A 23,451-nucleotide genomic window follows, 5' to 3' on the forward strand; every position below is an offset into this window, starting at 1 on the left:
GAACAGTACCGACGCGAACTAAAGGCCTTTTGGCCTGAAAAAAGTTTTTCCTAACTTGAGTCAAGATAAGCACATCCGAACCCAATGGCGGAAAAAAACAATCTGAGGATGGAGAGGATGCCCATGCGCACTGTGGTCCAGGGGAGGAGTCACCTATCTCAGGATACTTCGAAGACTCTTCCAGGACAACAACGTGCAAACATCCGGACCCAAAACTAGGCTGCGAACTATGCACAGATATGAATTCAGCAGCCCACATGCCTCGAACTTGGATGTCCACAATACTATTATGCCTAATAAGAGGTTTTGTGGAAAAAGTTGTTGACAAGATATCAAAATTCAATGGGAGGATAGATTTTCATATTGCTTTCTAACTTTTGAACTACAAAGTAATTTCACTTCTCACAAAATTGCTTATCTATGCATTAAAAGAAAGATGAAGATGGAGTTTGAATTGATTTAGTTTTAAGTCTAAGCTTCTCAGTATAGCAATTCAGTAAAATTACACAGACTTTTGGCAGAAGAAAACGTTATGATACATGCACACCACTGTTTTGACCACTGTGTTGACAAAGTGGTGTTTACTTCTTTAAAACCGTAGTGAGGCTTTTAAGAGCCAAGTCATCTTAAAGGAGCAGGAAAACAAGCTTGATAAGCTGCTTATTATATTAATCATGTTTCATTACAAAACTAAAAATGATTGAGAGAATCAGTTCTACAAATAAAAATATCCTGATGGTATTTGCTTTAAAAAAAAAAAGTTTCCAGGTGGTTGCATGTTCAAAAGGGTAGAGTACGCTCACCCTTGCAATACTGAAAGAAACCTCTGAATCAATGGATACTGGAAAGTACACTTACCCTGAGCTCACAGTCTTCGTTCACGGCTAGATTGCTAGGCTTTAAGTCCTGAATTAGAATAACACAACAGTGTCAGAGAAACATGCTGCTCTTAAATTACCTACATGCATCACACACAGACTACATGAGGAAAGGATGAACACTCAAGGTTGATAGTACTCATGTTAGCATTTAGGTAGCACAATTCCTTAGATGGCATTGCCAGTCTAATGATGAAGTTACAGAGTCCACAGATTAGTGCTACAACATGACGGATAGAGAGGTGACATGTTTAATAACATTACGATTTTCATGTACCACTCCATAACAGTGTTCCTGCTTCTCAGCGCTTGAAATGGTAATTGTTCTATTACTTAATCTAAGGGTACTCAATGTTTAAACCTTTGAAGGAAATCAGGCCTAGTGGGCCCTTGCCACAATTTGAACGTAGGATGTGCAAGCACAAGATTGGCCACTGGGGAGTATCTTCTCTCATCTACCCATTCCTGCTGGTCTCATAAATGTGAGCATTATAGCACTAGAGAGGCAGCAGAGGAGATTACATGAAATGTGCAAACAAGAGATTTCACTAATACATGGAGATGAACTTACTCGGTGGATAATCCCAGCTGAATGAATATACTGTTGGTAGAAAAAAAGAAAACATTTTACAATAAGAGGTAGAAAAACAACTCATAACATTTGTATTATGTAATAAAATACATTTTTGTCTGTTATTGAGGAGTAGGAAATTACATCTGTGGTCATTTATTTTCGTTTGCCTGTGGGTAGATATTACAGTATTGGTGAGGGTACAGAACATTATTCTATTGGTTCAAGTGGTGCATGTTGCAGGGCAATTTGGAACACCATCACAATGCAAATAAAAATAGAGCATCCCTGCCCAATCACAGAGTCATCATTAGGTACAGTAAGTTTGCACAGCGCTGTAATTAACGAAGGTTCAAGTATAGAATGGTAAACTTTAAGCAGGAGAAATTTACACCGGTCACACAAAAGTCCTGTCTTCACACACAGTATTAATAGTAAAGAATTTATCATTTTGTATTGCAACATTTAAAAGGCTCTTACTACCCTTTTGTGGGGGAATGATGCACTTGCCTGCCAACATGAGCAGAAAGCTACGCCATTCAGGGTATATGGCTGTCTTTGTTTTTTTCAATCCTACGTGAGAAGAGTTTCCATGTTATGCGTAATGACTATGCAAGCATCATGTTATGTGACACAGCCTTAATGTTGTGGTGGATGACAGGGGTGACCAGAGAAAAACTACGTTTGTGATATTCAGTAAACTGGCAGCTTTAAGCAGCTCTCCTTTAATGGTATTTCTTATAATTATAATCTACTTAGCTGGTCTTCATAGTTAAGTTAGCTGGTTATCATAGTCTACTTAGCTGGTTACTGCACAGAGGTGTGCATAATCATTTTGGCTGAAGCGTTTTGTCCTAATTTAGCAGCCTCTCAATTTCAAGGGAGAAACACTTAACTAAGAATTTTATCCTTTGCTTGGCTCCTAAAAATACACACTAAAAAGACTGCTTGCAAGAGTGACTTAGGAGTGTACAGGCCATTTTTTTCTTTACATCAATCAAGAAAAACGAGAGGGGCAGAAAACAGTAATGTTGAATGCCCCCTGTCAGCTAAAACGTCAGGGGGAAGCATGCTGCTGTAATAAGGAAAATGTTACTTACCAAGTAGACATCTGTTCACGGCATGTGGTGAAGTAGCGTCACATGCTGTGAATACTTCTGTCATCTAGCGTTTGGCCCGGATGTGTGCAAGTTGTTTTTCTTCAAATACGTTTTGAGTCACAAGGTTGTGTGGCTCCTCCTCCTGTTGGGAACGCTCAAGGGCATAAACTCCATTGTTTGAGTATTTTCTGTCATAAGGCGGGCGAGGATGGAGTGGTGGTATTTAGAGATATCTGTTCATGCAAAAGTGAAAGAAATGGAAAAATACTGCAACAGCTACAGGTGTCTGGGGAGAAGGGTGGGTGCATGTGAATTTACAGCACTACATGCCACAAACAGATGTCGACTGGCTAAGTAACATTTCCCGTTCGAGCCAAGTGTGGCTGTGGATACACATGCTGTGCACAGACTGTAAAGCAGTCTTCCCTAAATAAGCGGCTTATCTGAGGGTGTTGCAGTGGATTTGATAAGTGTATAGATAACTGCTTAGCCAACTCTGGCCTGTTGTTGAGCTAACAAATCTACACTGTAGTGATTTGTGAAGGTGTGTGATGTGGACTGAGTAGCTGCTTTGCATATTTCAGCTATTGGAATGTTCCCTAGGAAAGCCACAGGAGCTCGCTTTTTAGGAGTGGAGTGAGCTTTTGGAGGGATTGATAAGGTTCTCTTTTGCTTTAGCATAGCAGGCTTGTATACATTTAACTATCCACCAGGCAATACCTGATTTTGAAATGGCCTTCTCATTATGAGGATTTGAAAAAGCAACAAATAATTGCAGAGCTTTTCTAAATGGTTTTGTTCTATCTATATAGTACATGAGAGCTTGTTTGACATTATGTGTGGAGAACACTTTCTGCAACCAAGTCTGGTTGAAGAAAAAAAACACAGGGAGTTCTATTGATTGGTTGAGGTGGAATTGCGAGACCACTTTGGGAAGGAATATTGGATTGATGTGGAAGACAAACTTGTCACTATGTACCTGAAAGAAAGGTTCTTCTAAGGTAAATGCCTGAAGCTTGCTAACACATAGTAATGAAGTAACAGCAACTAGAAAGGCCACTTTCCAAAAAAGGAACTGGAGTGGACATGAGTGAAGAGGTTTGAATAGGGACCATTAGCCTAGTGAGAACAATATCAAGGTTCTATAGTGGTTCTGGGAGGTATTACCCTTTTGAGGCCTTCCATAAAGGCTTTGATAACTGGAATCTTAAAAAGATACATATGTTGTCTATTTTGTAGGTAAGCGGCCACAGCGGCAAGGTGGGGTCTGAGAATGGCCATACATTCCAGTGGTAGTTTAAGATATCCAAATTCTAGAATTTCAGGAACCAGATTGTAAGGTTGAGTGACCTGGGGTCTGGGTGGCGTATTTCTCCATGGTTCTGTATGAGAAGGTCCGACCTGATTGGGAGCTTCTTGTGAAGAACCCAAAATTTCCAGGAGTGTTGTGAACGATTGTAGACAAGCCCAAGTGGGGGCTACCGGAATGAGGGTAAGGGATGTTTGCTTTAAGAGGTGAACCACAAATGGAAGGAGGGGGAGAGGAGGAAGGCCAATAACCCTGACCAGTTAATTCATAATGCATTGCCTTTGGACTGAGGGTGTGGGTATCTAGATGAAGACTGGGCATTTTGCAAATATGTCTTATTGGGGAAAGCCCCACCATTGGGAATCTTGGCGGAGGACTTATGGGTGGAGTTCCCACTCGTGGACTTGTTTCTGTGTCCTACTGAGGCAGTCGGAAAGTTAATTGTCCGTTCCCAGAAAGTGTTCTACTAGTAGGTATATTTTGTGACTGAGTCTCCACCTCCAAATTTGTTGTGTGGACAGAGTCCCCCCCCCGTTACTGTGTCTGTGGTATTGTCTGTGCGAACATGGAGAATTGTTCCCACTAGTTGGGGAAGAAAAGCTATCGACCCTAGCTGCACAGCTAGGAGCTCCAAGTAACATGTGAAATCTCTGGTGTTTGGGTTTCAGTAGCCTTGGACGGTCACGGTTTGCAAATGGGCCTCCTTCAGATGAGGAACGCATCCATTATGATGGGCTCCTGCGGAACTGGGTTGAGAAAAGGCAACCATGCAATATCTTTTTGTTGTTGCACCACAGGTGAGTAACATGGGTGGTGGCTGACCAATACTAGATCTTCCCAATGACCCTCAGCTGGAGACCATTGCTGTGCTAGACATTCCTGCAATGAATGCATGTTTAGTTGTGCATGAGGCACTATTGCAATGCAGGAGCCCATCATGTCTAGAAGGCGTGTAACTGTTCTGGCTGAAACCTGGCAGTTTGTTTGAAATTGTGAAGGAAGTGTCTGAAAAGACTGTATTCTTGCCACGCTGAGCTAAGTCAACCCTTTTTAAGTTGAGAACTGCTCCTAAGTATGGCTGAATTTGTTGTGGGAAGAGGTGGGAGTTTGGGCTATTGATTGTGAATCCCAATTGGTGTAGAAGATGTAAAGTGATCAAGTGTTTTTCTTTGATAAATGGCGAGTGGACCTCTTGATGAGCCAATCGTTCAGATAAGGGAAGACATGAATGCCCTGCCTTCTTATTTGAGCGGCTACTACTTCAAGGCACTTTGTGAACACTGGAGGAGTTGCGATGGCTCTGAAGTGAAGTACTTTGAACTGATCGCATTTGCCAATTGACCACAAACCTGAGGTTTCGCTGATGCGGTGGGTGTATCGGGATGTGAAAGTACGTCTTTCAGGTTGTGTGATTATAAAGTCACCCTGCTATAGAAGAGGTATGACAGCTTGGAGGGTGACCATATGGAAATTTTCAGAGCAAATGTATTGGTTTAGAGGCCTTATATCAAGAATGGGTCTGAGAGAACCATTTTTTTGGGGGTATTCAAAAATATAGAGAGTACACCTCTAACTTGTTGTTCAGGTGGTACTTCTTTGATGGTGTCTTTGAGAAGGAGGGACTGCATCTCTTCCGTGAGTAGTTTTATGTGGTCTGGTGAGTTTGCGCAAGGTGGTATTGTAGGAGGTATGGTAGTTAACTCCAGCAATAACCATTTTGCATAATGTCCAACACCCACTGTTTGGAGGTGATGTTACGCCAAATGGGTAGAAACTGTTGTAAATGGCCCCCCAACATGTGTTTTGTGATCGAGAAGGGGGGGATAGCATGAGTGGCAAGTCAGGGTTTGGTAGATGTGATTGGGTTAGCTTTTGCTAGGGTCCCTTACCTCTCCCTCTTAAATTATATCCCCCATAGGAGCCTCTGGAATAACCTCTACCTGAGGGTGCATGGTTTTGCCAGTGATTGTATGTTATGGAGGTTTCAGGGAAGCCCGTTTAGTGCCTCTAAAGAAGGGCTTGCGGCAAAAGGGACACGAAAAGTGTATGTTTCTAGTGCGCCAATTGCCTTTGCCATCAGTGCCTTTTTTCATTTTAGCTAATATTTGATCTAATTGAGACCCAAGATGTTCTCTATCAAATGGGAGAACTAACAACTTATACTAAACCTCAGGTTTAAAGCCAGATATAAGAAACCATGCATCTAAGAAGGTGGCTTGAATTGATGCCCTGAGCAGCCATGTCAGCGGCATCAAGGGCACATCGGAATGGTAGAATTTGAAATCAGTTTCCCCTCAGACACTAACTAATGCCCTCTCTTATGGTCTTCTTCAGGGTGTACTGAAGGAGATTCTCCATTTCATTCCATGTGGCTCTGTTATAATTTCTTAAGAGGCCTACAGAATTGGTAATTCATCAGTGGTTAACAGATTATCAGGCAAATCTCTTGCCCGCTAATTCGACTCTTGCTCGCTTTGTCAGGCGGGAGGGGCTTCTCTAGATGTTTGGGAGTTAGCACTCTTTCTAGCTGTATATACAACAAGAGAGTCTGGTGGAAGCTGAAATTGAATGTAAAGGGGGGACAGAGGGGGAAACTTTATTTGTTATCTATACAGGGAGTTATCACCCGTGCACGGGCAGGGTCCTGGAATATATCCCAAGTGTATTGCACTATACCCTTTAGCATAAGGAGGTATTGTGTCGTGTGCGTTGTGGAGGAGAGTGTCTCAAATAAGAAATACTCCTCCATAGGGTCAGAATGGAGAAGAACCTTATACACTGCTCCTCTGGCAAGTAGCTCTTGGTAACTGGAGGAATTATCTGGAAGGATCGGTGTCTGCTGCAGGTTCAGATCCAGAAGTGTCCCATGGGTCTAGTTTTGGTTGATATGGGGTTTGGGCCTTCACCTTATAATTTCTCGAGGAATAGAAATGGAGACCCCTGTGGTGTGTATGAAAGGGAATCTTTATGTAAGGATCTTGGAGAATGTGGTTCCTGCATTGGCTGGACTGGTGATGGAGGTGCAGGTAAATGGCTGGTGGTCTTATCTGCTTTCTTCCTCACCCTCAAGACATTACATGGAGTGAATGGAAGGTCCAAAAACAAAGGCACCGAAGGGCAAGGCTCACGTGGGGTGAGACAGATCCGAGAATCACCTGGCAGAGATGTATTCTTCAACTCAATAAGGAAAATAAATAAGGGATACACATCCGAATAACAAAATGTAAATGTCCAGTATTTGTAAACCGCGAACAATTACCAAAAGGTGTCAAGGCGCTGGGGGCCCTAGAGAAGATTAAGCGAGCTATTGCAACAATACTGATGGTCAGGAGTACCGTAGGGACAAAAAGAGAGTACCGATGACTGTCTCAAACTTGTGTGAAGGCACACGTTCGAACCAGATGGTGGAAAGAAAACCATGGCGTTGATGCCCACATGCATTACCAGCAAAAGGAGGAGTTATGTAAACTCGTGACTCAAAAGACTTCTTCTAAGAAAAACATCTTGCACAGATCCGAGCCCAACACTGTATGGCAGAAGTATACACAGCATGTGTATCTACAGCCACATCAAGCTCGAACACAGAATTTACATACTGCATCTAACTATATAATCACCAAAGCGGTGGTTTCAAATCACTGGCAAAAAGGAATAGGGGATTTCCCTAACTGATATATTTTGCTGCACAATAAGCTGTTCCCGCTTGCACTCAAGGGCCTGAAGACAGTCTAAAGTGGTTCTTGAGGAGGGACTACACTCTAGAATGATTACATGACATGGACAATAAAAAGATCGGACTCTTGTTGGCAAGATGAGGATCCTTATTGTATTATGGCAATGCTCTAAGCTATGGAAGTTTTGGCAGGATAAACCTGAATAAATTGTATAGACAGTTGGGAACCTCCTGGAATTCTATTGGGGTGGCTGTGTGAAACAGAATGGGGGTCCGGGTAAGGTTCCAAAGATCTGGTACTCCTTTCAGTCTTAAGTGCTAAACTAGTCATTCTGAGCTACTGGTTTATGGGGGTTGAGGGACTGCCCCCTCTAGAACTGACTGAACGTGTTAAAACCTTGGCATACCAGGAATAAATGCCCTTTAAAAATGGATTCCAACATTGGCTCCCAACTTTTTACTAATATTTAAGAGACCCTGAATTACGAAGGCACTTCAGATCCTCCTTTCTGAGGTGGGAGAGAATACAAATGAAGAACAATCCTTTTGGTTTAGGAGCGAGTTCTACATGGACTTCCTCTTCAGCGCGTTCTGTTATTGGGGAGTGAAATAGGTGTTGGATTCTGTGGATGGAGAGGGCAGGGCAAGGGGTAGACCGTTTCACCTTTTATCTTTGTTGGCCCTCAGTGGTGTGTTCCATTAAATCAATGTAAAAGCTTTATTTATTGAACCCTAATTGCTACTCTAAGATGCTGTTATTTACTCAATTCACTAATAGGGATGCCCACTTTTGCGGCTTCTGTTTGCCCACACAATTTAGTCACTCCGTCAACAAGTTGTTGTGATGTTATAAAAGCCCCTAAAATTTGGCTGTGATTCTCAATTCATTTACGTGCTGAAATCCTTCAAAGCACTTTTGCAATTGCACAGACCAATAAGACGGCATTGCAAATAATGAATGCCTGAAAAAGCTCTGCTAAGCGGTGCTTGTACTCAACTAGATGACAACATCAAAGACTTTCAAGGGAACCATAAAGCACTTTCTGCAGGTTTTAATCAATACGATTAAAAGGGCTTTGTGTGCCGATCAGCACTTTCTGTACTTCTTGCTTACTAAAATGCTTTTTATTCTATCCTCTCTCGTCTTATTGGCCACACCATTTCCAGCTGTTCTGTTACTATATTCAATTGTCCAGGCATAGCACAAGAGGACGAGAATCAAACGAATCAATTAGCTAGCTAACTGGAAATCAAGTTGATGGAATTAGACACTGAAAGCAGTGTAGACTAACCACAAACTTATTTCTGAACTAGGTGTATGATTTACAATAATACTGTGTTGCCAGATTGGCACAACTACAAACTGTTTACCAAGGCAGCATGAAGGGAGACTCATGGCCACAAATTAGATTTAAGCAACTAATTTCACTAATGTTTTCAGTAACTTGCATTGTAAATAATCAGGACTGTATTTAATATGGAGTATGTTTAATGTGTACTGGTAACAATAAGGGGGGGGGTATAAAGCATACAATGAATTACTGTTACCAAATTCACTGCTGTTAATTTTAAATTAACCCTTGAAATGTACATGCACAGTAAACTGGTGAGGCTAGAACCTGTGACTCGGAATGTACACCAAGCTTTGCAAGATTTTACCAGAAATAGGAACGGTGCAAGTATTGTCCGCTTTTTAGCCAAAATAGAATTTCTACTCTCTGATTGGTTTCCTTTTACATCTCTCCTTGTGGAACTGCCAGTCCTGCATGTTTAACCTAGTCAACAAAAACACTGCTAGTGTGAGTTTATAATTCCAGGGAAAAAAATCACAAGGGCTTTGAGATGATCCATGGATTAATCCCTTCCCACCTAACGGCCTGTAGCTCACTCGATAGGAATGATATATTTTAGATGACACTGCTAGACAAACACCCATGCACCGCAGTGTATGCTAACGTGCTGCAGGTAACAAAGTCTCAGATGGATTCCAAAAACAGAAGCCACGAATTGCCTTACAAGTAATCAATCATTTAATTTTGGAGATAAATATCTATCCTCGAGAATGCATTACAGCATGTCCGTGTCATATATAGTCTGTGCAGTAACAAATGCAGCCCTAGAACATTGCTACATGGGAAATGCCAGAATTAAAAGGACGATCAAAATCAGCAGTCTAACACAGGTTCGTACACATCTGAGCTATGGCCTCTAGCATGCAACTAGACCCTTTTCCATAACACACAAGCAGCAAACTGCCAGAAAATACTCCAATTCCATGCTGGTATTGGACCTATGTTCTGCCATACCCAATCAAAGGCGCATCCTCAAACCATAAGCACAGTTCTACCACATTAAACAGTATCCTTCAACACCAAAGGACAAAATTATCATACATGAACAAAGTTATCGGATGTAACTGGACATATGCTTTACACTGGTAAATCTTTAGGATTATGGAGTCATCCAGGAACCTGGTACAGGAACTGTAGAAGCGAGAGTTGCAATTACACTTCAAAAATGGCATTTAAAAAACGTGGCCAATTAACTGAAAAATCTGATATTTTTTAACCCTCAAAATGAAATGTTAGAGAATAGATCTGCTTAGAGGGGTTTACTTGCACAGCGTTATGAAGATATTCATTTTGAGCCACAAAAAAACACAAATTAACACAGCTTACAAAAAATAGACATCACAAGTTAGTACCTTAAGTCCTCGAAGCAACTGGTATATAAGAAACTGTATATGGTCATCTGTTAACTTCTGGCACTTCACAATATTATTCAAGTCAGCACCCATTAAATTTGTCACAAGGTAACTGCAAAAAAACAAATACTTCCTTTAAAAGAAAAATAAATGCCATAACAGCAACTTTTTTTTTTTTTTAAATACATACGTCTGAGATCCTGAATGCAACGGACCTGAATACTGGACATATAGTTATAAATTAAATAACATAGCAAATTTATATAACGTGGCTTATCACCACTGAGGGTATCCAGACGCTGTCCATGGGCAGGGGGAGATTAAGTGTTTTGCCCAGAATCACAGCATGTTGAGCCAACGCCGAGACTTGAACCCGAATCCCAGTCAGCAGCTCGTTCTTCTCGGATGGTTTCTCACTCCCTCTATAACTCCTTTTGCCTATTGAACCACATAACACTTAAATCGGCTAGTGAAAAGTCTGATTTGGTGTAAATGCATCAGCTGGATGTATTTACAACAGGAAATGTAGGCTGGATTTCCCTTTCTGGAGAGTCATCAGCTGGATGTATTTACAACAGGAAATGTAGGCTCTATTTCCCTTTCTGGAGAGTCATCAGCTGGATGTATTTACAACAGGAAATGTAGGCTGGATTTCCCTTTCTGGAGAGTCATCAGCTGGATGTATTTACAACAGGAAATGTAGGCTGGATTTCCCTTTCTGGAGAGTCATCAGCTGGATGTATTTACAACAGGAAATGTAGGCTGGATTTCCCTTTCTGGAGAGTCATCAGCTGGATGTATTTACAACAGGAAATGTAGGCTGGATTTCCCTTTCTGGAGAGTCATCAGCTGGATGTATTTACAACAGGAAATGTAGGCTGGATTTCCCTTTCTGGAGAGTCACGTCTGGTAGTCTATTTGGATGATTCCATTTCCTGCAAACCTCACATGAATGAGATTAGCCCCCAAAAAGGAACACTTAAAAAGGCACCCCTCTTTGTATGTGCTTGTAGACGGCGAGGACTGGTGACGTCAGTCTGTTTAATAAACAGATCAAACCTCGTTTTCCAAGGTGGGTTTACAACCAAAAAATAAACTTAGAGGTTGAAAAACAGATCCCAATCACACCCTACCAGCATTCCCTCAGTTTTATGATTTGAAATTAAGACTCACTTGCGCCTGCATTTTATCTGTGTGCGAAAGTTAAGGGCTGCCATTCAGTGTACAGTTTTAAAAAACGCTTCGAAACACATGCAAAGGGTGTGGAGGACTTATGCTATTTAATCTGCACTGCAAGGGAAGGCCCCAGACAGTTACCTTTGCATACAGTGGCAATGTTGGAATGATTTTATGAATGACATAAGAAAATGGGCAAAGAGTAGATAGAAGACTGCTTAATCCTTACGTACACGAAAATATGTATTCCTGGTTGCAGATCTAGCCTTGATACACCCTCATCAGTTTGGCACTGCATAATGGCACTATCTTTTCATCTGCTCACAGGTCAATGGGTGGCAGTGGCTCTGGAATATGGCAAGATGCTTCTCAGCTGTAACTAGCTGATACAATAGAGAAGCTGGTAACTTGGGAACTGGAAAACTGCCAAGAGATGTATGATTTATTACAGATGATCTAGCTCATGAAAACATGGGCATGTACTCAGATGATAATCAATATTAGGATATGAAATGTTAAACACAGATTTAAAGAGTCAAGTTTGGGGACAGACCTTTTTAACTCCGCTCTCGGTGGAGTGTCTTGTCACAATATTGTTAACTTGGTTTACTCGACAACTTGCCCACCATTACGGTTATCAGCGAAGCTTACACAAGAGGAGAAAATAAAACACGACTCCTGGCTATCAAAATGGAAATAATGTTTCGAGTGCCAGAATGATTAGTTGGTTAACATGCATCCTCCAGCCATTTTAACAACCCAAACTAATTTTATTTTAAAGAATTTAAAAAAACAAAAAAAACAGGCAACATGTGCACACTTGGAATGCAATATTACTTACACTTCATTAAAACTTTCATTTGAAGTTGAAGGCGTAAACACATCCAGCAATCCTATCACCTGAAATAAAAACATTAATTAAATAACAGCAGGAAATCAGTGTGGTTATTCAAAGACCACTATATCGATATCCTAACAGTACACCTAAAAGAGAGGTAATTTTGTATGCTTGCGTTGGTATAAGATGCAGTCCCTTCATTTAGTACAGCTTATTGCTCCAGAGAGAATGAGTTACTTTGCCTTTAATGTATTAACGTAAAAAAATGATATATGAATATAAACACACAAACTTTACGAGTTCAGAATTACACATAATGAAAATTACAGACTAGCAGTTAGAGCGGAAACAAATGGAAAGTTGCTTACCTTTAAGACAGCTTCCTTAGTATTTGTTAAGTGACAAAGAATATTTATGACCATATGCCCTGTTGACGCCCCAGGAACCTTTGAAATCATCCCAAGTTAAACAACCAAAGCAAGATGCACAAACTTATAGATATTGGTTTAGATTTCCAAATTTGCAAATGTTCTATTTTCCTGCTCTCTTATGGATCGTCGTCTCTCTTTATGTCCCACTCACAATATTTTCTGGGTATTAGCACATTTTGCCGGTAGCGAAATAATCTATGTTATAGCCTTAATCCTTTGGCCTCTAGTTGCATAAATGTTATTAGAACATGTTGAGAGCTCCACTGAAGTGTTTCAGGGCTAATAATAGCTGATATAAGACATCTGCTTCAACATTCCAATGCTTGTCTTACTGTTTCTCCCTTTAAATTTAGAACACTCTACCCTCAGTGGATGGACTGTTCCAATAGAATGTAGCACTTTACAACGAGTGCTTTTACCACGCGGTAGGTAACAACGTGGTCATTACAAGACCGCGTTGTTACCAGGCGTGGCATTACATCGCAAGTCGTTTCAACGACTTGCGCTAGGTGGCGCGCTGGACTTAGGAATAGTATAAATTACTATTCCTACTACAGTTAGCGCAACAGCAGGGAAGGTGTTGGATTTAATATCCAACAGATTCCCTGGTGTTGCACGCCACCTAGCGCAAGTTGTTGAAACGTCTTGCAATGTAATGTCACGAGTAATAACTACGCGGTTGTTGTAACAACCGCGTTGTTACCCACCTGCTTGGTATTGGCAGCGTTGTAAACTCTGTTTCCTGTTCCAATAGCCTTATAGCCCTTCTTCCTCTAGTTATTTTGGTTGTTGAAGGCACTCGCACAGGTTGTAGGCGCTAGTCTGCTGCTCAGGTCTATAACTCTGGTTCAGCCTTCCACAACGGGTTACAGGGCTTCAGTAATACACGAATAGCACATTAATCTTGAGTTTGCATTTTACAAACCTCAATAATGGAGTCTAAAATGAATGACCTAAATATTGAGTTTACCTTTTATTAGCCAAAATCTCAATATTAAAGGCGAGGATAGAACACCAGGGTCCACCTATCCCTTCCAAGAATTCAGAGAGCAAGTTCCAGCCTTGGTCTGCCATTTGCGCAAGTTAAGATAATGTAGCACAGATTTTTAATTACTCCGTGCTAAAGTAATTCTGTGTTGCTTACACATTACCAAAATGTGCGCTTTCAACTCCTGAGAGAGAGGTGTGGTCCCCAATAGTAAGCCTTACAGCTTCCTCGACTTAGATTGAACAATAATTATTTTGCTCCCCAAATGAAAAACTTTCATATAGAACCGAATGGCTGTTTCTCTTAATTCAGTAGTGAGCTCCTCCAACAACCTTCAGCAAGCAGCACAGCCAACATAACAAATGGGTCTCGCTTAGAGAACTTCAAAAGCACCTTATTCTTTTGAGCGTCTAATTTGAAAGCATCATTATGCTAAGCTGCCCAAATGTTAGAACTGAGATAGGGAGCGAAGGCCTAACAGCAGCATCTCATCAGAAAGCTCTAAAAGGCCATCTGTTTGGAGGTACTCAATAATCCGCTATTAACCTTCTATAGTATGGGAATTGCCAGTAGAAAACTTATCAGAAACAAACATAGAATAAAATGGAAAACTCCCACCCTCCGTTAATGTTCAGCAAAACTGATATTAGTTGCATCGATGAGCATTCCCACAGAGATGGGTTCAGCCTGTGCTTTCATTTTTTGTGTATTCTTTGATAAATGGCAGATCAGGATACATTGTTAATACGTATAAAGGAAACGTTCATGGAGAAGCAATTAATTATCGACAGAGTTATGAGGTCAGATGGAGAGTATGCCCTATGTGGCGCATACCAGCTTTCATTGACAAATTTTGGTTGCACATCACCTTGCAATAAGGGCTTGCTGAGAACGAGCCAGTTGATCACCACCTTGGCTGAGTGCATTAGGATACAAGAGAGGGCCTTTTGAAAATGTAGAACTTAGTACCCTGGCAGCAATGGCTACGGTAATGATGAACAATTCAATTTGCATATAGGGGTAAACGCCAAAGTTTCTGGAAGAAGACAAGAAGGTCTATGCATTGGGAGGGAAGTAGATCGGGGTAAGAAGTGAAGTGGATGCAGAGACTGCGGGAAAACACAGGACCTCAGTCATTGATGAGTTGTAAATGTAGGGACATTCAGTGACATATGGCAGCTAAGCCATTTGATGTGTTGGCCTGGAGGTGTAGGCAAGAAAGTAAAGAGAGGAGGTTTGTTTAGCATCTGCATAGAAGTGGTAAGTGAAGCCAGGAGTAGGGACTGGCATGGTTAAATAGGTTTTTTCTTGTTCATTGGACTACAACTGCTTTATATTGTCATTTTATCTACTGGGACTCTAATGTATTGGTATTCACGATGTCACTGGAGATCATTGTCCTCGATTTTTTAGCTCTCATGGAATGACACATACAGAAGATGCATGTAATATGTATAGTGTAATTTCCTACAAAAACAAAAGACTGCCTCTGTAGGATAAACATTGCATTATATAACTGTCAAAGTCATTAATAAAGTGAGTTAAAAAAAAAAGTGCTAAGTGAAGCCAAAAGAAAAGATGTCACAAGGGGGTAACATAACGAGAACAGGGAAGGGCTCTGAACAAACTCTCGAGGGACTTCGACTGATAGTGGAGAAGACTGGAATGCTTCGATTGCCACATACACGTACGTTATCTTAAAATGCATTCAAATCAATTCTTTCAATGCTGTTGCCAAGTTTCTTCACTTAAATTGTTCAAATCAATATTTCAATTCATGGATGTATTGTGAGATTAAACAATATAGTTCCTGTAAAAAAAAATCTTAATCTTGTCCTCTAAAGATAAAGCACAAGTATGAACAGGAGATTAATACATAATTATATAACAGAAAGCTCTAACACAAGAAAATGTCGCATTCGAAAATGTCTCATTTATGTATATATGTGGCATTTGTACAGTACAATTGTAGACAAAAGGCTACATTTTTTTAAATGGGCTTGGCTTATTCGTTCCAAAAAACTAAGAGAAACCAAAGTCTAGTTATAACTACTCTTACGTAAAGTTATTTTAGCGTGGCCCTGTGTTAAAATGGTGTTGAATTATTTGGTCTCACACATTTTATCGATGCATTTCTATGGTTTTATTGTGGTTTTTGTACTCGAGCCTTTTTATATGATACAAATTTTAGTACCAATTAATGTTTTTAGCGATATTTCTTATGATTGCTATTTACGGCGACTGTGTTCTTATCTTAAGCATTTTGACTTAAAACTGTTAGTGCTGTCTTTTATGATTATTTTAATCGAAATAAAGACTCAATGATGATGCTGCTATACAGGGTCAAAGATGTACACAATCACTGATTGGAGGGGAAGCTAGGTTCTGAGAGTAGAGACACGTTATTAGTTTGTGGAGATGCAGCGTTCTTCAAAGAGGTGTGTCATCGGCTCTTTTACCGGTTTTATGTTTTTTAACAACTAAACATACCCCAGCATGCACATTCCATAGGTGTGCACAAAATATGTATGGTCCTCTTTCTGAAGCTAAATACATTTTAATGACAGCTAATAAAGACAATACAACAGATACTAAATAGGTGGGGGCATCTAGGTAGGACTTGTGACTGCAAATCGGCAAACAGGTGCCATTTATTAGCTAAGCCTCAAGGGGGCCAGAGCCGTGGGCAGATAGGGGTGGGGAAAAATAGAGGTGGGGCCAGATGCAATATCAAGTGTCCCATCTATTTATTCACCATTCCAGTGGCAGGCAGAGCTCCTGGATGCCTCTCTCCATTCTGTGGATGATCTCAAAGCCTGTGTGCAAATTCCCTGCCTGTTTCCAGGGCGTGGCTTTTCTATTATTTCCAGTCAAGTTGAGCATCATCATTCCTCATTTCTGTTTCAAACAGCAACACTATGCTTTCACTGCTAGCCCACTGCATAACTAACTACTCTCATGAAAGTAAATGAGGGCTTCAGAAGACGTCAATATTACTCACGTAGCTATTTTTAACAACAGCAAGGCTAGGTCTACACCTTTATTCCCCACCTTTCTTGCTTGGGGTCTACAGAAAGGCCCAGCAAACAGAATTTCAGGGTGTAAAAGTTAGCTTGACCTACAGCTTCGGCTAGGCAGCTTGTAACTACACTTAAGAACTTACTAGCTATGGGGCAATTCACACCATATGAAAAAATCCAGCACCTGTGTGCATACATTGAGGTGTCCTATAAAACAAATACAGTATACTTATAAGAGTTCCAGACCTAGATACTTTATAGGCATAGTCACACATCTTCTGCCAGTCCCAATCATCCACTTTTTCCTGGGCACGTCTTTAGTTCGTTTCTAAATTGTAGCAAGGGTGGGGAAATCCTGATGGGGCACAGGGATGCTGTTCCAGACCTTGGTACGTAAATGAAGAAGATGCGTTATTGTTATTTTTTCTCCACTTCGTCTCCAGTATGATGGGGTCCTGGCGGAGAGCATTCATAAAACCACAAGAGGCCAGGAGCACATCACCCAGATACACGTGGATGCTGGAAGGGAATGCTTGCAGACAATGCAGCTGATTTTGAAGATGGTGTGGGTTGGCAGGAGGGCAAATGGAGTTTTATCTGTGAGGGATAATGTGGTCTTATTTTTTCAGGCCATCAATAAGGTATGCTGTGGTTCGTAAGTACCTTAAGTGGAGTCGGGAGGCAGTTAAGTAGAGCATTGTTATCATCCAGGTCTAAAAGTAATGAGGTTTGAATGACAGTTCTGAAGTCGCTTTATGGAAAAAATGGCTTCACGTCCTTTAACAGAGACAGATGGTGCCCTGCAATCTTGGTTTTCTACACAATATGTTCCTTAATTTCCGTGTCCCAATAGCTTGGCATTGAGATGAACGTTGGAGTATGAATCCTTCTGGGTTCAGGTTGCTGACCATGTTTAGACTAGTTGTTGCTTGCTGCTCTTGGTGAACAGCAAAAATGCTATCTTGCGGTGTTGAGCCAAATGCTATTTTGCGGTGTTGAGCTTTAGGTAAGTCCTTCTAAAGATGAAGCAAAGTGTTTGATGTATTGGATCCCTGGAGCGGAGGAGACTTTCAAACAGAGTTGAGAACAGTCAGCATATTGGATAGTAGAGATGCAAAGGATTGAAGTTGGCAGGAAACAAGATGGACCCATAGAGAACTCAATGGGTAAGGAGCATCTTCTGGGACCTCAAGCTGCCCCGCTGAACAAAATAGTGTCAGACAGAGGTAGAAGGAGCAGTGGAAGATGCTGCCAGTGAATCCCATTTCCGACTTTATGGTTTGGATGAAGCTGGCGAGATCATGAGGGCATAATGTATGATTTGTAATGCGGCAGTGACTGTGCTGCAACATGATCTGAAGCCCAGTTGGTAGTCTGGGAGGAGACTGTTGGCACTGAGGAGATTAACAAGTTACTTACCTTCACCAACACACTTTCTGGTTGATACCCTAACTTCAGATTTCTCACCTTAAGAATACCCCCAGGTAATTAAGTTGCTAAATAGATTATAAATTCTAAAGCTGGGCCCTTCTGAATAAACTATAACCCATTTGATAACATGTTGGCAGATATTCTTTCCATCCCTCATAAACCTTAGTGCAACAAAAGTAGCTGCCTCTCTAAAGATAAAGAATCATGCCAATTTACCCAAGTAATAAAGGAATGCAATTAGCATTATACCAAACTAATAGTATATCGTCATGAACACTATTGTATTTAATAATCAATACTACCCATGTTCACTGCATTAATGGTTCTACTTTAGTTATTTACATGACCCCGTAATAAAAGGTTTGATGATGCTTCATAAGCAGTAACTAGAAAAACTATTGCATCGCGTATTATGTCAAAACAAATAAATAAAAAAAAACCCTAGGCTGCATCCGGAGAATCTTCTCAGCAACACTACTGCGTGCCAATAGGAGTTATGTAGCTCTGGGGTGACTCCATACAGCACAGGAAAGTAACTTAGCACAGCTGCGCACAAGCACCACCTCTGCAAGCTGACATCAGTTCATAATATTGCTTATTAAACAACCTCAGACAGAGCCATAAGAAAAAACTTCAGATGACTGAATGAAACCCTTAAGCTGTTCAGGAGTCGACTCCACAGAACAGGGACGTAGGAGGGTATTGGGCCACTGTGGCTAGACAGAGTATCTATTAGAAACCGCATTAACAAGGTAATTTGTTCTTCTGATGGATACGTCTAGCCACAGACTCCTCCCTTTAAAAACACCAGAGAAGTAACCCCCAAAGGCTGAGGGTTTGGGGAGGATTGGGGGGACAAAATGGGCCTCCCGTTGGTCCTAGCTGCCAAATTAGTATTGTTCCATTAACTTGTGCACCGAAACCCAAGCGAAAATTTGGCAAGATGTCCAGAATCACCACCCATTCTCCCCCCCCCCCCACTCCCCAACGGTGAATGCTGTTGTAGTGGCCTTGACCCTGGTGGAATGAGCTTGCAGGACAATCCATCCATCCATCCATCTTGACATGGTCTGTTTATGCCCAGCCTTTTTTTTGTGGTCCAGAGAATGCTAGAAAGAGCTGGCCATGCTCACAACGGTCCCTTGTGCAGTCCATATATAAAAACTTGCCCTTTAAGGGTCGAGCCGATGGACTCTCTCTTTCTCTTCTTTTAAATGGGGAGGCGTAAAACTTTCGAAAAGACGTTCACCTGGAACTTCAACATTAACTTGTCCACAAAGAAAGTGGTGAAAGCAAATTGCACCAAGAGCACCTGCAATTCACTCATACAGTACACAGGGCTCATAGCAATCAGCAAGACTACATCTACATCTTCACAACACGGGCCCTACACACAAGGCAGGTAATCTACTTGACCCCATTTTTTCGAACCTTGACGTCATTACCTGCCTCCCCTCTAAACCTATTACCTGGTCCGACCATTACATTATCGATTTTAATATCCTGACGAGTGTTATTGCCGGTCCATCAGTGCATATTCAGACTCTAAGACCGAATAGAAATTGGAAAAAACTCAAGTTGTCACAACTGAATCACCAGCTTGCTTTAACCCTACCCTCTCTACCCAACAATATTACTATCAAAGATGAAAGTCTAATTAACACATGGCTTTCTTCAGCCATTGATATCTGTCTTCCGGCCCGTAATGGAAAACAAAGCTTCACTCACCCCCCTGCTCCCTGGTTTAATGACCAACTCAAATGCGCCAAATCCAAGTGTAAGAAACTTGAACGCATATGGAGATCTGCGTATTCCCCCAACGATAAAGAAATTTATAAAATGGAACTTCGAAACTACCACTCCCTGTGCAAATCTGCCAGGGCAAACTATGTAAACACCTTTATTCTATCAGCCCAAAACCGCCCAAAAGCTCTTTTTAGAGCAGTCCAAGAACTTTCTGGACAATCAAACTCGCCAAAAGCCCCCTGTTTGGACACAGTCCAATGTAATACTCTTGCCGAATTTTTTACCGAAAAAATTGACCGTATCTATGCCGGTTTTGATGTCTCCCCACGAGCATTAGATATCCCTCCCAGTACACATCCTGACAACACCATCGCTCAGGATACTACTACCCCTGTTCCTCACACTTCTATTGACAAATGGGATCCGATCTCTCTGGAACTCTTTTTCAAACTCATAGCTAAAATCAAATCTGGCTCCCCACTCGATGCCATGCCTCCTCAAATTTTAAGCACCCTTGACATTCCCGTTCTTTTACCCATCTTAGCCCTCCTGAACGCATCTTTGTCGGAAGCCACCGTTCCTGCAGTTTGGAAACACGCCATGGTGGTTCCTCTTCTCAAAAAAACCAACGCAGATCCCAATAATCCTTCCAATTTCCGACCCATATCTCTACTCCCTTGTCTGTCCAAGGTTCTAGAAAAACACATTAACCTCTGCCTCTCCTCTCACATTGAGGCCACCAAATTCCTACACCCTTCCCAGTCTGGTTTTAGGGCTGTATTCTCCACCGAATCCACCCTCTTAGGTGTCACAGAGGCCATTAGACAACAGGTGGACAGAGGAGAGACGGTGGCGCTTATCCTGTTGGATTTAAGCGCTGCGTTCGACACCGTCTCTCATGACATCCTCCTCTCCACCCTAAAGGCCGCTGGTATCCATGGCATGGCTTTAGCCTGGATTGCCAGTTTTTTGTCCGCACGCACTTTTCAGGTCTTTTCCCCCACTTCTGTTTCCACCGTTCTCCCGTCCCCTCACGGTGTACCCCAGGGCTCTATCTTGAGCCCCCTCTTTTTCAATATTTATGTCAGTCCTCTCGCCTCTCTGGCAGAACAATCTGGTCTCTCTATATTTTCATATGCGGACGACACCCAAATTATTTTCTCTCTCTCTTCTAATAAACACGCCCCTACTTCATCTCTCCGATCTGGGCTCATCAATATTGCCAACTGGATGCAGACCAATAAATTAAAACTAAACGGCGACAAAACCGAACTTCTTCTATTCGGTCCTGACACCTCTCTCTGGGGCCCGAAGTATTGGCCTCTGCAAATGGGTCCCCTGCCGGCTCCATCTACCATGGCTCGTAACCTGGGAGTTACATTTGACAACCAATTGTCCATGAAGCAGCATGCTGTGAAAGTCTCAGCCATCTGTACTAATATCATGCGATGGCTGAGAAAAATAGCATGGATGCTGCCGTCAGATACCCTAAGAACTGTGGTCCAGGCATTAGTAACCTCCAGGTTAGACTATGGTAACGTGCTCCTCCTTGGGGCTAACAAGGAAGTAACATGTAAATTACAGGTGGTGCAAAACATGGCGGCTCGCCTGCTCTGCAATTTGCCCAGAACTGCCTCTGCTGCTGTTTCCCTGCGCAGCCTTCATTGGCTGCGCATCGAATCTAGAGCAAAGTTCAAAGCTCTCTGTTATATGCACCGGATAAAAACAGGCAACTCCCCCCTCTACCTCTCCACTCTGGTTCAACCGTACTGTCCTGTGCGTACCCTCAGATCCTCCTCTCTTGGCACCTTCTCCGTGCCACGTTTCAAACGCACCAGAGTTGGTGGTCGCTCCTTTTCCTATCTGGCACCATCACTCTGGAACACACTCCCTATTTCTCTGCGCTTTGAAACTTGCTACCTGAAATTCAAGAAGGGCCTAAAAACCTGGCTTTTCTCTGCTTAAACCCCTCTTCCATCTCGCCTCCCTGCTTCTTTTCCTCTGTCAGCGCCGGGAAACCCCCGGGTATCTGTGCGCTTTACAAACCCAAATATAATAATAATAAGACTACTTTGAGCATCAGTCTCAGGGAGCCACTCAAAAGGTGTGCACGTAAGACATGTCAACTCTAAGTTCAAGTCCTACTGCAGCATGCCGAATGGTTTTGGGGAAAAACCTGAGCCAGACCTTTGATAAAAACCATTAACAGGTGATTTAAATGGAGATGGCTTATGATGTAAACACAGAAAGGCGAGACAGGTTACCCTTATATGTGCCTACTGCAAGGCCTTGGTGGGCCATATGCATATTTGGCCTGCAGAGAGTAGGTATGAGGAGTACCACACCAGGCAATGAACTTCCTAAGCACCCACCACAGATGGTTTGTGGAAGGGCATCGAGTTGCAATGAAAATGGATTATTGCTGCAGATCATAAGCATTTAACTGGTGACGATCAATCACAAAATATGGAGACAGGTGCACAGGACCCTACCGCTGTTGTGGAGATAAGTTATCCACTCGAAGTTGTAGCCAAATTAGAAGGCAAATATTGAAGAGTTCAAGATGCCTCACGGCCATCATCATTGACACCCAGGATGGAGTCTGTAACATAAGAATCATATCAAGAATCTTCCAAACTGGCTGCAGGAGGAAAAGAGCCATCCAGAGCAGAAATAATTAGAGAAAGAGTAAAAATCTTGAATTGATCTTTCCGTAGAAAGACATTCAATAGGTGGGATGCAGTACAGACTTGAGGTCTCTGACGTCTGTTCGAGAAAGTAGCATGAATAGCATCCCACTCTACTCTCCAAAACCGGCACTAGCTCAATGGCATACCTTGCCAGTAAAAGCTGGACTTCTTGCACCAATATTGCAGAATTGTCTGTTAACAATTGCTCTGATGTGGGGCAAAAACGACCAAGGAAGGAAATGAAAGCCAGAGCGTAGCCCCTATGACTGATTTGCAGGACCCATCTATTCGAAGTGATGGATCACGACCAGAAGGATAAATGTCATGCCTGCTAGCTGCTAAGTATGGTCCTTTGAGGGCTAGGTAAAACAGCTCGGCAGCTGTTGCAGCAGGGGAGGAAGAGGAAAGCTGACCTTGCTAGTGTGAATAGCCTCGTCCTACCCCACAACTTCTGCCCGCATCCTGAAATACTATTGTGCATATTAGATCATAGTTGTACCACTCCAAGAAGGTCAAAATAATACTTCTGAATTTGGTGACCATCATGGAATGATAAAACAATGATACGCTATTGTCAACAACAATCCAAAATGGCCGCCCTGTTTAGGAGTAGTTGTTGCGCTGGATGCAGCGCACAGATCATGAAATGGACAGCAAGCGAGTAGCCAGGTAAGTACAGTCTGGGGGAACCTCTATAAAAATATTTAAAAAAATTAAAAAATAAATGAGAACGAAACAGACTCTGAGGTGCACTTATTTTTAAGCAGATGTGCTTATGTGATCATTCCAGATTTGCCCTCAATCACATTGCAAAGAGAGACGGAGGTTAAAGCGGGCCCATACGGTTTGCTGTCTTGAGTGGACTCAGAATGTGAATTACACACTCAATCAACAAA

At 42.0% G+C, this 23,451-nt stretch overlaps 1 protein-coding gene across 3 annotated transcripts in view; it reads right to left on the reverse strand.

Annotated features, from left to right (window-relative positions):
• The window catches only part of MAPK11 (mitogen-activated protein kinase 11), a 221,929-nt gene that overhangs the window by 103,245 nt on the left and 95,233 nt on the right, over positions 1-23,451 (reverse strand). Inside the window, exons 3-6 of one of the 3 annotated variants that reach the window (XM_085653983.1) lie at positions 12,253-12,311; positions 10,236-10,347; positions 1,450-1,479; positions 859-906 (exon numbers count right to left, since the gene is read on the reverse strand). In XM_085653983.1, coding sequence (XP_085510109.1) covers positions 859-906; positions 1,450-1,479; positions 10,236-10,347; positions 12,253-12,311 — 249 coding nt within the window. The remainder of the gene's footprint in view (positions 1-858; positions 907-1,449; positions 1,480-10,235; positions 10,348-12,252; positions 12,312-23,451) is intronic. The other 2 variants (XM_085653981.1, XM_085653982.1) reach the window with 2 other exon arrangements.

This window comes from Triturus cristatus, chromosome 4_1 (genome assembly GCF_964204655.1).
Source record: "Triturus cristatus chromosome 4_1, aTriCri1.1, whole genome shotgun sequence".
Lineage (NCBI taxonomy): Eukaryota > Metazoa > Chordata > Amphibia > Caudata > Salamandridae > Triturus > Triturus cristatus.